The sequence below is a fragment of the Amphiura filiformis genome, chromosome 12 (assembly GCF_039555335.1).
Source record: "Amphiura filiformis chromosome 12, Afil_fr2py, whole genome shotgun sequence".
NCBI lineage: Eukaryota > Metazoa > Echinodermata > Ophiuroidea > Amphilepidida > Amphiuridae > Amphiura > Amphiura filiformis.
This window is the reverse complement of record NC_092639.1, coordinates 1,295,679-1,310,525: the sequence shown is the minus strand read 5'-3', so window position 1 is coordinate 1,310,525 and position 14,847 is coordinate 1,295,679. Positions and strand designations below refer to the sequence as shown.

The window sequence follows — 14,847 nt, the reverse complement described above, 5'->3', positions numbered from 1 at the left end:
ATAGGTCTAATGTTAATGTCCACCCATAGAAAATATGACCACTTTGTATGTCGTCACAAGTATAATGAAGGCCACAGCCCACATGTTGCAAGGGTGTTTGCCAAAAGTTGCCGAAAAACGTCAAAATTGTTTGAAATGTTTCAAAGTTGCGGAAAGTTGCAGCTCACTACATAAAGTGGACAGCAATCTCTGGCAATAATTGGCAACTTTGTCACCATGGTAATAAATCTCAAGCTATCTGAAGCAACCTTGCAATTTTGAGTAAAGTTAAGCAATTTTCCCGGGGGGATCACTCAAATATGACATTGTACGCATGCGTGACCAAATCTTTTTCAAACACCCCCTAAACGAGTTTTACCCTACCAGCAAATTTAGCCCCTTAATAAGGTAATTCAATATAGAATTTACCCCCTAACGAGTTTTTGGCCAGTAAAAATGAAAAAACGTACCCTTTTCGGACTCGTAATTTACCAAAAATTTGAAAAGGTACCCTAAACAAGTTGTTCAGTTTCAGAAAACTACCCTTATTCTTGAAAATCAGTGTTTTTTAGACCCTAAATGCGTCACTCGCGTAACTCGTCTTGCCTAAAAAAACCACCCCCTTTTCCTTGTTTTTTTGGTCACGCATGCGTACAGACCAATTATGTGAGTGGCCCCCCCGGGGCAATTTTGAACAAGTTTAACAACATTTTGGCAAGTTTTTGCATATTTTAGCACGTTTTTGCAACTTATTATGCATTTGGTACCTTTATGCGAAATATGCATACTCCCCAACGACACAGAGCCTGTATATGAGCAGCCTATATCGTGACCTTGTTAATAACCGCTGGCACCCCTTCACCCACCCCCTTGATTATTTATTCTTAAACACTTAAGAAAGTTCCTGTAATCTTATTGGTCATTAGCCGTGTAATATGACACGATATCACACACTTTAGCGCGTGCGAGTCGACGTGATTCTCGAATGCGCTATTTGAACCAATTGGAGGTGCATAGCAACGGGACTGATTGATTCTAAGCCATAGGTAATTCCTTGTAAAACGTAGGATTTAATTTTATTAAAATTTGGTATACTTATGATTAATATAATTTGATTGAATTAAAGTGTTTAAGAATGAGAATAAAGGCATTATTTCTAGCCGCTGTCGTGCATCTATCGTCTCATTATTTTTGTCGTAAAACAACTCGGCTTCGCCTCTTACAATAATGATGTCGCCCGTGTTATATGAGACGATAGATTCACGACAGTGGCTAAAAACAATACCTTTATTCTCTAAATACAAATAAACAGATGCTCTTCCACTTATCAGGCATGAGACTGCACTTTCCTAAAAAAAACTGAAAAAACTGAAAATGCGCGTGAAATTGGGCAAAAAGTACCAAAAACAGGCTGAAATTAAATAAAGTTGCGGAAATTTTGACTATAAAAAACTGAATTCAGTTTTTAAACTGAAAATTCTCATGCCTGACTTATCCTGTTTTTGATTATACATGCAATGGTAACCAATGTATATCTGTTCGCAATCTAGTCCATCGCTACCCGATCTGGTCGGATTAATTTCGACCAATTCCTAAACAATCGGATAGCCTAACCCAATACTACTCTGTTCACAATTCTTGACCCTCCACTCGACCTGACCTCCTTTTCCACCTGACCTTTGGTAAATTGTGACGAATCCCTTACCTGTGATAGATCATCATGAAGTGATACAGGGTATCCCATTGTTACTCTGTTGACGACCATTTTAGGCACCCACCCTTTGAGGCTGATTTGACTAATCCATGTCAATTTGGTTGTATTTTCTTCTTCCTCCTTGGGTCTGATAACTACACCCATCAGTGTGACGTCAGCTCTGCAGTTTGTGAAAGAGATTATTAAGAAATTACATGTTAGCTTTGTTCTACGAAACATTAAATAGGCCTATTCTATTTTTTTCAGTCAAAAAGAATTCCAGCTTTATGCTATGACACGATATCACACACTTTAGCGCGTGCGAGTTGACGTGATGCTCGTATGCGCTATTTGGACCAATTGGAGGTGCATAGCAACAACGGGACTGATCGAACTATAACAATCGCAAAAACCGATAACCGCGAAATCCTAGTTCTTTAGACACTGTAATTTAATAATAATACTATAGGCTTAAAGGTTCGTGTGATCCCGATAATAATTGCTACAAAAATATTGCACTCGTCTTCGACTCGCACAGTACTTTTCTATCTCTTCTCTATATTCTTGTGTTACACTAAAAGCCATTCAATTAATATATATAATTATTGCCCTATACAGGGTGTATCAAAACGATTGGTACTTATCACTTTCCAATCATATGGACATGACTGCCGCATCAAAATGCAACATAGGATCCACATAATTTGTTGAATAATGTCATGAACAGTCATATAACTATAAATTACTGTCATTTAGCACTTTTAGTAGACTTTTCAATAACCATCAAAACTGATGGGTACCAATCATTTTGATACAGCCTGCATGACATAGGCCTACTTACCTGATAGCACCCTTATTTGGAGGTTTGTTGGGATGATTGCAAGCTTTATAAAGAAGCACGTGACGTTTCTGGTCTGCGTCTGAGCGCACTATTGTGCTTTGTACCATGTCTCGGTCATCGCATGCTGTTGGCATTTTGATCACCCTGTAAGTGAAAGAAAATTATAATTATTTTCCTCATAATGACTTTTTAATAATAATAAGTATGAGAACGACCTGCCGAAAAGAAGTTTTCATTATCAATTGGACCAATCAGCATCATTGTTAGAATAATTTCACCACGCAAAAAAATTGGGGGGAATTATAAAGTGGCAAAGCTCTATTCTGATTGGTGATTAAAATGAAGATATCATGTTATTGACCAATCACAGGCAATGTTATCAGCAGGTAGTGATCAGGAGGCTAAATTAGCTATCTAACATGCATCTCACAGTACTGACAATATTTTATTTCTCGTTTGAGACATTCGACAAGGTCTGTACTGATAAATATGTCTTCAGTATTACATTATATTCACTCTTAGAAAAAAAGGGATATTGACTGTCCTGTATGTAGAACCCACAAGAGAAAAGGGTTCTTGAAAATCGAAAGAACCCAGCGGTTCTTTCTATCCTTTCGAGAACCCTTTTCTGTTCTTCGTAGAACTATTTAAGGTACTAAATACAGGACAGCTCAAGAAAGTTCTACTAGAACCGTTTTTGCTAAGAGTACGGTATGTGTTGGGTTTTTTTCACCCTAAATGCTTGTTTGCCTACACTATGTAAAAGGAACTTAGAACACTGTGTGTACTCCCAATCATCTCCGAGAACGTGGAGAAAATTCAATTGTGATGAATTTAATCTGGTCAACCAGAAAAAACCCCACTTTTTGGTTAGATGGATTCACCGACGTGCGACCAAAACGTTTGGTCTTCAGCTGGGTGGATGACCTTAGGTTGTCAGCCGGTGACGAAGTTGTTTAATGACCCGATCCCAATTATCGAACAGGTTAACTCTAACACACCCTCCTGGTTGTTTGGCTGACCTGTACGACCATAGGTCATCCACCCTGCTGAATACCAAAAGTTTTGGTCACAACATCGGGGATTCGGACTATAGACGAATCCAACGAGCCAAGTCATGGTCAGGATTTGGTCGGCCATTTTGGGTCCCCGCAGCACCGAACTGGTGTTGTGACTGCCCAATTGGGTGGATTAAAGCCGCTTAAAAATCGATATTAGATTCTTTTGTGTTATAAACTGTCATCTTTCTTTTGTCTGACGTGTAACACAGGTGATAGAATGCAGTTTAAAATACCCTCCAAGGCCGCATTATTTCACATTTTAGGTGAAATGGAGCCGACGGGGACCCAGCTAATGGCTGCCATTGAGGTGTAGGAATGCGTGAAATTGGATTCGGACTATACTCACTGATAGATAATTTTGAAGTCGTCCCGCTCTTCCAAGACTTCGTATGTTGGGGTTTTCTTGTTCCATTTCTTTCGTTCTTCTACATTGGTAAGTAATTCAAGCACTGCAATATAAAAATATGAAAGTACTGACGATTACAAAAAAATTAAGAAAATTCAAAATGAACTCATTTTTTATGAGCAGAAATACAGAAACGATTATGTCGTTAATACAGATTTCTCATTTTTTTGTATTACTTTGTCCTAAATATTAAGTTGTAGTTAAGGGCTTCGGTATGAATGTTTGACCAGTATTTTTTGTGGAACATAAAAGCACATTAGACATATCGAATTGAATTCTGAATACGAGGAATGTTCTTCTGATATCAAATAATTTAGATTTTTTGAAATTCGCGATACTAATACAAATTTTATGACAAATTATCAAAATTTGATATTTTTAAAATTTTTGATATTTAACAGTCCTCGAAGTAAACTTTCTAAATAAGTGTAGGCCTATGTAGCTGGGATAAAAAGCCTACGATCAAATGAAAAATTTGACCTTTTGTATATTGAAGATATGGATTTTCCCCCCAAAACACCTATTTTTTTTGGTGTTTGGGGGAAAAATCCATATCTTCAATACGAAAGGTCAAAACTTTCATTTGATCGTCGGCTTTTCATCCCAGCTACAAACACTTAAAGTACATATCATTCGTTTTATAAAGTTTACTTCGAGGACTGTTAAATATCAAAAATTATTGCATTTATTAATCATTTGCCATAGTGTATTATATCGCGAATTTGAAAAAATTATTTGATATCAGAAGGACATTCTTCGTATTCAGAATGCAATTCGATATGTCTGATGTGCTCTAATGTCCCACAAAACATACTGTCCAAACATTCATACCCCATCCCTTAAGCGAATCGAAATCGAAAAGACCTTGAGCGTTACTGCAAATGCGACCGAGTAAAAATTCAGCTTCACTTTGCTATAGATTAGAAAATTCAACGTTTTAAACTGATATTGAAACGGTTTTGCAATGTACCGATATACTAATCCATTTGACACACCCTGTATGTTCCATTACGTATTTGAAATTGAAATTAAGGTAAAAATTGTACATGCCTTGCAATATTAATCTGCTTTTTAAATCCTCTGTATATGAATAATCTTCAAATCGCAGATTTAAGGCAATAAACTTAAATTAATAATATCATACAATAATTTTACGAAGCACCCTGGCCTGCATTAATAGCAATAACATCCCAGATCGTTATCTGTGCCAAACAAATAAGTCATATTCGATAAATTAGGCTGAATACTCGCCAAGTATAGTCAGTCAGCAATCTGATTTATAATTCAACACGCATCCTATCTTAAAATGTGTGATGATTAATTACACGGGGTATTTTGATTATTAAATAGGGTATTGCGTTATGCAAATTAAGTTAACACTATATGAACTGCATGTATACGTGGGCTGTATGATACATAAAACATTCATAAACCTATTTGTTCACACAATTATTACAGAAACATATATTATTAATAGTGATTAGGTTAAATAAATTATCAAGAAAATAGAATAGCCATTTTGTAGCCCATAGCATGCAAGATCTAATGGGTGAAAGGCAGCACACCACTATAAAATGTTGTTCAAAAGCCGTATTATGACCATAATGGAACTACACTACCTATGCAGCGATGATTTTGTATATCGATGTGTTATGTATTCTCCACACCAAATATGTTTTAAAGAATTTTATATAGTTTCAAAGATATAGCTAGTTAATATGTGACATTTTGGGGAAAAATTGAGAAAAATCTTTAAAATATGTTTGGTATTGGAATTAATGCTATCTATAGGAGATAGCATTGAGATTAATGCTATCCACTGAAGATATCATTGAAGTTAATGCTATCTAATGAAGATATCATTGAGATTAATGATATCTACTGAAGATAGCATTGTAGCATTGAAGTTAATGCTATCTAATGAAGATAGTATTGAGATTAATGCTATCTACTGAAGATAACATTGAGATTAATGCTATCTACTGAAGATAGCATTGAAGTTAATGATATCTACTGAAGATAACATTGAAGTTAATGCTATCTACTGAAGATAACATTGAGATTAATGTTATCTACTGAAGATATCATTGATATCAATTCTATCTACTGAAGATAGCATTGAGATTAATGCTATCTACTGAAGATAGCATACTGAAGATAGCATTGTAGCATTGAAGTTAATGCTATCTAATGAAGATAGCATTGAGATTAATGCTATCTACTGAAGATAGCATTGAGATTAATGCTATCTACTGAAGATAGCATTGATATCAATACTATCTACTGAAGATAGCATTGAGATTAATGCTATCTACTGAAGATAGCATTGAAGTTAATGCTATCTAATGAAGATAGCATTGGGATTAGTGCTACCCACTGAAAATAGCATTGATATTAATGCTATCTACTGGAGATAGCATTGAGATTAATGCTATCTACTGAAGATAGCATTGAGATTAATGCTATCTACTGAAGATAACATTGAAGTTAATGCTATCTACTGAAGATAACATTGAGATTAATGTTATCTGCTGAAGATATCATTGATATCAATTCTATCTACTGAAGATAGCATTGCGATTGATATTAATGCTGTCTACTGAAGATAACATTAAGATTAATGCTATCTACTGAAGTTAGCATTGAGATTAATGCTATGTACTTGAGATATCATTGAAGTTAATGCTATCTACTGAAGACAGCATTGAGAATAATGCTATCTACTGAAGATAACATTAAGATTAATGCTATCTACTGAAGATAGCATTGGGATTAATGTAATCTACTGAATATAACATTGATATCAATTCTATCTATTTAAGATAGCATTGAGATTAATGTTATCTACTGAAGGTAACATTACGATTAACTGAAGACTGAAGACAGCATTGAGAATAATGCTATCTACTGGAGATAACATTGAAGTTAATGCTATCTACTGAAGATAACATTGAGATTAATGTTATCTGCTGAAGATATCATTGATATCAATTCTATCTACTGAAGATAGCATTGCGATTGATATTAATGCTGTCTACTGAAGATAACATTAAGATTAATGCTATGTACTTGAGATATCATTGAAGTTAATGCTATCTACTGAAGACAGCATTGAGAATAATGCTATCTACTGAAGATAACATTGAAGTTAATGCTATCTACTGAAGATAGCATTGAAGTTAATGATATCTACTACAGATAGCATTGATATTAATGTTGTCTACTGAAGATATCATTGAGATTAATGCCATCTAATGAAGATAGCATTGATATTAATGTTATCTATTGAAGATAGCATTGATATCAATTATATCTACTGAAGATAGCATTGAGATTAATGTTGTCTACTGAAGATAACGTTACGATTAATGTTATCTGCTGAAAATAGTATTGAGATTAATGCTATTAAGATTTAGGCTATCTACTGAAGTAATATATAGCATTGAGATTATAAAACTTATTTTGTTATTTATCGATATGAATGTTGTGCTATTTTTGTTTATTTTCTTGTTTTGCAATTCTGTGCTAGTGTGCTCTTTAATTCTGTATTTTTTTTTAAATTATAACTTATATTGCCTATCACAGCTGGTATGATTTTTAAATATATTTTTTTATTATGCTTGGTGTAAATATGTGTAGTAAAGGCCTTTTTAACTTTTATACTGAATTCATTGTATCTCCATTTTGTGATTATAATATTTTCCTTTTACTTATTGTAAAGCGCATTGAGGAATCTGTGATTCAAAATGTGCTCTATTAATTCTGTTTTTTTTTATTTATTATTATTATTTATGCTATTTACTGAAGATAGCATTGTAGCATTGAAGTTAATGGTATCTACTGAAGATAGCATTTAGATTAATGCTATCTACTGAATATAGCATTTACATTAATGTTATCTACTGAAGATAGCATTTAGATTTATGCTATACAGCGTTTATATTTATGCTATCTACTGAAGATAGCATTGATATTGATGCTATCTACTGAAGACAGTATTGGGATTAACCATGTTACCTGCTGATTGAGATCTACTGAAAATAACATGTATAAATAACCATTTAGTTTATCTTACCTTAACAGTAGCATATTTTTTGAAAAACCTAATAATTAGTTTAAGGTTGAAATTATGAAAACATTTGGGCTTCATAACTTGGTCTGTTAGTCTAAAATATTTTAGTATACAGAATGGTACACACTTGACAAATCGATCTGTGATGTCAGAATTTGGTTAAAATGACAAAATTTTTACACAAATTTGTTTTGGGCACCATAACAAACAAATGTCTTCAGCTTGAGAAATAATCATCACAAACGGTATAAAAAGTGGTAAATTTTGTTTTAAAAAATCACAGAAAGCATGATTTTTACCCACATTTGAACTTTTTTGATGAAATTTTAAAAGAAAACCTAGATATTTTATATCTATATTTTGAAAAATAATAAAACAAAAAAATACAGAAAACATTTTTTTATAGTTTTTTTTTACCCAAATTGTTTTGGGCATTTTCTTTGACGTCACATATGGATTTGGCAATTGTTTGCCATTCTAAATATCTATGCTTTTATACTTTAGACCAACAATGTAGCAGCCCAGACGTCTTCACAATTTCAGGGTTAAGACCAACCTTCATGAAGTAATACGTACCCTTATCACATGGAATGCCTGAAAATTCCATATAGGCCTGTAGAATAAGAAGAAAAAAGAAAACGAACGATAAGATTACATAAGTATTATTTTCCATTTAATAATTAATATTTATTCACGTGACAATATACTTTGCAACTGATCTGGCCATAAAATAATGAGATTTGAAACATATTTTACCATAAATCCTGACACAAAAATGAAACATTTTTTAGCTATTATATCGGGTTTATTCATCATGCATTCCCAGCAGATTTAACACAAAACCTTTTCGATATCATTCGAAAAAGGTTATTAAAGGTTGTCAGAAAACGTTTAAATGTCGGGTTATATAAAGGGTACATAAAAGGGTATAAAACGTGTTCATAACATTAAAAATATTTTCTAATAACCTAACTGCAAATATTTTACATAATGTTATTTAAGTATTGACAAAATATTTAGTTTACGATAATATTTAGAGAAACATTTTAAAAATATTGTTGGAGTGTGTTTTCATACAAAAACGTTTTAAAACATTTTCATGACCTTTATATAACCTGATATTTAATGTTATTAAAACATTTTTACCTAAACCAAAACATAACTTGTATAAAACGTTTTTTATACGTTTTTGTGTTTGCTGGGTTACTACTATTCATAAAATCTATCTTCACACATTCATTACTAATATTTGTCTTCTATTCTGAATACTGCTTACAATTTCATATATTGTATTTCAAATTGCATGGTTTACAAGAATTGTGTGTTTGTATTGTTATTAACTCATTGTTATATTGGTAGATGAGGATTCAGCTATTGAGTGGATTTTGTTATTGTGAGTTTTTCCGCGTAGTTTCTTCATATATTTTGTATAATTACTTCCTACACATCGAGTATATGCCTTCCTGAACGTTTAATAACTTGTGACATTTCTAATCATCGTTAATATTAAGGGGGTACTACACCCCTCGATAAATTTGTGTCTATGTTTGCATTTTTCTCAAAAACTAATAACACAGTGGTAACAAAAGTTATGTATATTATAGGGGCAAGGAATCCATTTACTACACTGGAATTTCAGTGACCCAAGACAAGTGGTTCGTTATTTATGATAAGAAATAAGGTACCGCTAGGATGTACCTCATTTCCTATCATATATACTGAACCGCTTGTCTTGAGTCACTAAAATTTCTGTGTAGTAATTGGATTCCTTGCCCCAATAATATACATAACTTTTGTTAGCAGTGTGTTATTATTTGTTGAGAAAAATGCAAAAATAGTCACAAATTTACCACAGGGGTGTAGTACCCCCTTAAGCTTTCAGAAAAGGTTCAGCCTTTAAAAGGAGAAAATGATTAATCTAGTGAGTCAAAAAATATATAATTATTCGACGTAGCTGATAATGTATTGAAAAGGTGTTACTAAAATGTAAACGGGCGTCGTAAAATTACTTTCTTAAAAACAGTGTGAGATTGGGATTTTTGCTCAAGAAGGCTAATCTTGTCCTTTAATTCAAGTGAGAAGAGCAAATCATGTCCATGACCTTCACACGTTGAGATGTCGGTATGGGTGTGTTACCGATGAGATGCGTGAAATGCTATTTAATGAGATGAATCAACGAGTCTCAGCCAGTCAGGCATACAATTTGACATATATTGGGGGGAGAGGTTAAGGTTTTATAACTTGACCATTTGCTAATTACGTTTGATAATATCAAATTATATATAGATGAGGTTCATATTAATTTGGTATCCTTTTGATTAAACACATATTAATACATGTATCTCTGGTCAGCGTTGGAATTAGTGGCTTGGTGTAGCAAAAAGCTACTCAATTTTATAAATTTGCTACGCAATTTTGGAATTGAATAGCATTTTTATGTCATAGGTTAACACACTGAAATGTATGAAAATATACCAAGAGATATTTTAACAGCAGATTTTGCTACGCATAAAAAATCTTAATTCCAACGCTGTCTCTGTCGACATGTATGACAATAATACTCTTAGTATAGAGCCTATAAAGGTTCAATAGCTGTCCTGTTTCTTGTACGAAGAACCTACAAAGGGGCTTGGAAGACCAATAAGAACAATTTTTAAACCTGGAAAAAGCTTCTGTAAAGGTCAGAAAGAGCCATTTAGGGGTTCTTTCAATAAAATATTTCTGTCTGTATCAAAACGTCAGTCCAAAATTACGATATTAAACATTTTGTAATAATTGCCATCAATTTAAGCGTTGATATTAATAATTGATAAATTCTATATAAAATCAGGTAATTTGGAGGTTTTATAAACGTGTGCAAAGTATGATCTCGTTATAGCTTTGTATCATTCTTATTATACAAGATAATTGTGAGATTTTCATCCTGATTGCTAAAGTAAAATGATCTACCTTTAGCAAGTATTGATTCTGAAATGATTTTTGAGACACACGACTTAAGGTGATACTACACCCCTTCAGTGAAAAATGTGTGACTATTTTTGCATTTTTCTCAAGAACTAATATTACACACTAGTAACAAAAGTTATGTTTATTATAGGGCCAAGGAATCCAGTTATTACACCGGAATTTCAGTGACTCACGACAAGCGGTACGTCATTTATGATAAGAAAAGAGGTACCGCTAGAATGTTCCTCATTTCTTAACATACACAATGAACCACTTGTCTTGAAGTAATTGGATTCCTTGCAACTATAATATACATAACTTTTGTTGCCAGTGTGTAGTATTTTTTGAGAAAAATGCAAAATTAGTCACAACATTTATCAGGAGGTGTAGTACCACCTTAAAGTACCTTTCATCTAAAGCACTAAGCAAAAAATTAATGTATATCGCTCTAACCATGCTAACTGAAACCATTTGTAGATAGAATCAAAAATTGATAATATTTTTAGCTCATAAATTGATCATATTTTTAGCTTATAAATAAATAATATTTTGAGCTCATATTTACATGCTTATCTATAATACCATCTGATGCAACACAGCGGAGAGAAAAATGGGAGATAATAGCAATTAGTCCAGACGAACGACAAATTTTATTACACTGAAACCATATCGTTGTGGTTGAAAAACCACTAACCACTTTCGCATTATTCAATAATTCATCAGCAATACCGTTTCATTTGAGCTTAATGATCATGGTTATATGTGACTATCCTCTTCCTATTATGTCTGATACATTATTGGAGATAATAAATCACGAAAGATAATAGAATTGCATCAATTAAACCAGACATTATGGGCGTACACTTCCCTGCTAATATAGGTATAGTATCCAGCTAAATGAGTTTGAAACAGAGCGATATGCCAAATGCCAAACGGTCAAGCTATCATGATACAGGGACACGGAGCTTTTATTTTTTTTCTCTACTATAAACATCTGGTTCAAGTACGGAGTATTGCGTAACACGTAACGTAACGCTACGACTACGGGTAAATCGATGTTTAACCAGCGAATCGGGATTCCGTACGCAGATGTGTGCTCAATGTGCAATATTTCTGCATGCCAAGTGCTCGGGGCCAAGTGTGGACGTACATGTATATGTCTTGAACCTAATAACCTTTTCAAAAGGAGGGCAGTGTTCAATCTGGGTAAAACCCGGCAAATTCAAAAGACTTTACCCACTTCATGCAGCGCCATATTTCGAAAAAGGTTAATTGCCCACCGCAAAACATAATTGTCACTAAATACAGCACTTCCCCAGAAACTTTATGCAACCCTAATCATATATCTGCCAAGAGGACAAGCTTAGGACGAATAAGATACAAAGCACCCTTAGTTGTGATCTCCGCAAACAGACGAATAATGGTATGAACCGTCAATGACCGCATCACTTTGTATATTAGTCTGACTACAGAGGGCGGCGTTTTGTTTACAGTGCAAGACCAGGCGGCATAGGAAGCGCAACACGTGACGTACGAGGCTGGCGAAGATACAGGGCTGACAGCCCCATTCAAAATACACGGTTAGCATTATTACAAATGGAAAATTAACATACTTGCAGTGTGGTACACGGTCGTACCCCGACGGTTTTAGAGTAAGATAATTTTGCTTTGACACCACATAACAAATTTAGAATTGTTTATGAAGATTTCATGATTATGTGTCAAACCAATGGCGACCTCAAAATTGGCGATATCGCTTCCATCACCGCCTGTGCAAGACCATTTTTTGTTAGATAGGGACGGGTTATAATCATCTGCTATTCGGCATTATGCGAGAATAATAATATAAGCAATATAACAGATATAACACTAATACCAAAACAGTTAAATTTTTTACAAGTTTAAAAGATGGATTCATAATAATAATTTATGAACTATATATAATCTAATCAACTGGAGTTACTATATCTGAGTGGGAAAATTTCACGTGTAATCCTGAAAGCATCATCTGCCACACAGTAAAAAATATTTTAAACAACTGTTTAAAATTTTTAAACAACAATGTTTACGCCGGTCACTCTAACAACTTCTGTTTAAAGTTTAAACAACCAGTTTGGGTTGTTTAAACTTTAAACATCAATTGTTTAAAATTTTAAACAATTTTTAAACAACAGTTTTAAACATCTGGGTTGTTTAACTTTAGTTGTTTAAATGTACACAGTTGTTTAAAGTATTTTAACAACAAATGTTTAAAACAAACAGTTGTTTAAAGCTGTTTATGGCTGTTGTTTAAAATAGTTGTTTAAAACATAAATAGTTGTTTAAACTTGTTGTTTAAAAGTTTTAAACATTTTTGTTTGTTGAAATCAATTTACTTGGGAGAATGGGCAAGAAGAACTGACTGTAAAACATGCACAATCAGCCCCATGCATCTGTGCATGAGCATGGTGAATGTGATACATTCAGAGGTAAGTGTTTGGTTTATTGTTTGATGTGGTAAGCTTACACTCACACTGCAGTGCTGTACTTGTCACGGCTGCATACTACTGCACAGCTTGCATCATTTAGCATGTACAACACACAACTGTGTGTTCATATAATACTCTATCACATCAAACAATATTTAAACCAAACACTTACCTCTGAATGTATCAATTAGGTCTGGCATTTCCCACTTTTGGAGCAAGTCAATCACATAGTCATCCGCCATGATGATGAATTTGACCCTGATTTCAAGGAAGGAAACCCCTCTTTTGCAAAATTCAACGTTGTTTAAAAGTTCCTTTTTTGGTATTATTCATGAATTAAACACACATTGTTTAAAATTCAAGGACTGTCTTTTAAACAATGTTGTTCAAAGTTTGAACAACATCGTTTTAAACAGCGACATTTTAAACAGTGTTTTTGCTGTGCAGGCTGATCTTCTGGCGGTACATGTAGAAGTTCATTGAAGCGGGTGTTGTTGTTTCACATGTCCAATTTGGGTTCAACCTGAGGTATCTTCCGAGCTCTTCCGGATTGATGAACTGTAGGCTCTGGACTCTGGCTCTCCTATTGAATTTTTACCGCCAGAAGATCAGTAGGGCAGAAGACGCGTTAAGGATTAGACGTGAAAATTTGTCACTCAAATATTGTAAGTCCAGTTGACTAGGATGAATGATAATCTTTGATAATTTTGAACCAATCAAGGAGGGTATTAATAAGATCATCTGTAAATGCAAGTTTCACCAGTTTAAAAATAGTTTAAAGTCATAATTGGCAATTGAAATAAGCATTTCAAGTTATCAACCAATCAAAAATACTGTTAGATGACCAGCGGGTTAATTAACATATCGTCTGTTTTCATTTCATCATGTGTAAACCTTTTATTGCAAACTTCACATGACCAGCGAATTGTGTTTTTCTGAAACATGTTATCATTTTCTGTGCTTATAACATTAGGTATCACTCCCTGAAGAGAATTGATCAAAAATTGAATTCCCTCCTGAGGTTGGTAGGCCTATCTGTCAATGGGCTGGCCAGTTCACCAGGCTGTCATTATTATAGCTATAGATGCATTATATAACACAAATGGCTCAATGAGTTACATAAAAATGACCTTGTGTGGTATTTTAGTTCCCAGGAAGTTTTGCCTGATGCAATTTGTGGTTAAATGTTGATCTCTCACTATAAGAGTTATTACCGTCGATTTGGTTGAAAAAGGAGGTGAGACATGACCAATTCTGATCTGTTCAGGCAGTGAAACCTTAATGAAACGTGTATAAATCTATGTCTATGATTGTAATCAAAATAATTAGTTATTCTTGTTAAAATGCTAAGATGATTTCAAGTCTGACTTGCAGACGATTA

General features: G+C 33.7%; 1 protein-coding gene across 2 annotated transcripts in view; it reads right to left on the bottom strand.

The window, feature by feature from the left end:
• Nucleotides 1-14,847, bottom strand: part of LOC140165636 (uncharacterized) — a 99,367-nt gene that overhangs the window by 6,658 nt on the left and 77,862 nt on the right. For both annotated transcript variants that reach the window (XR_011860746.1, XM_072188929.1), the window contains exons 2-5: nucleotides 8,629-8,665; nucleotides 3,921-4,023; nucleotides 2,514-2,657; nucleotides 1,685-1,853 (exon numbers count right to left, since the gene is read on the bottom strand). Coding sequence is in view for 1 of the 2 variants with exons in the window: in XM_072188929.1 (XP_072045030.1) it covers nucleotides 1,685-1,853; nucleotides 2,514-2,657; nucleotides 3,921-4,023; nucleotides 8,629-8,665 (453 nt within the window). In the remaining variant the exon portion in view is untranslated. The remainder of the gene's footprint in view (nucleotides 1-1,684; nucleotides 1,854-2,513; nucleotides 2,658-3,920; nucleotides 4,024-8,628; nucleotides 8,666-14,847) is intronic.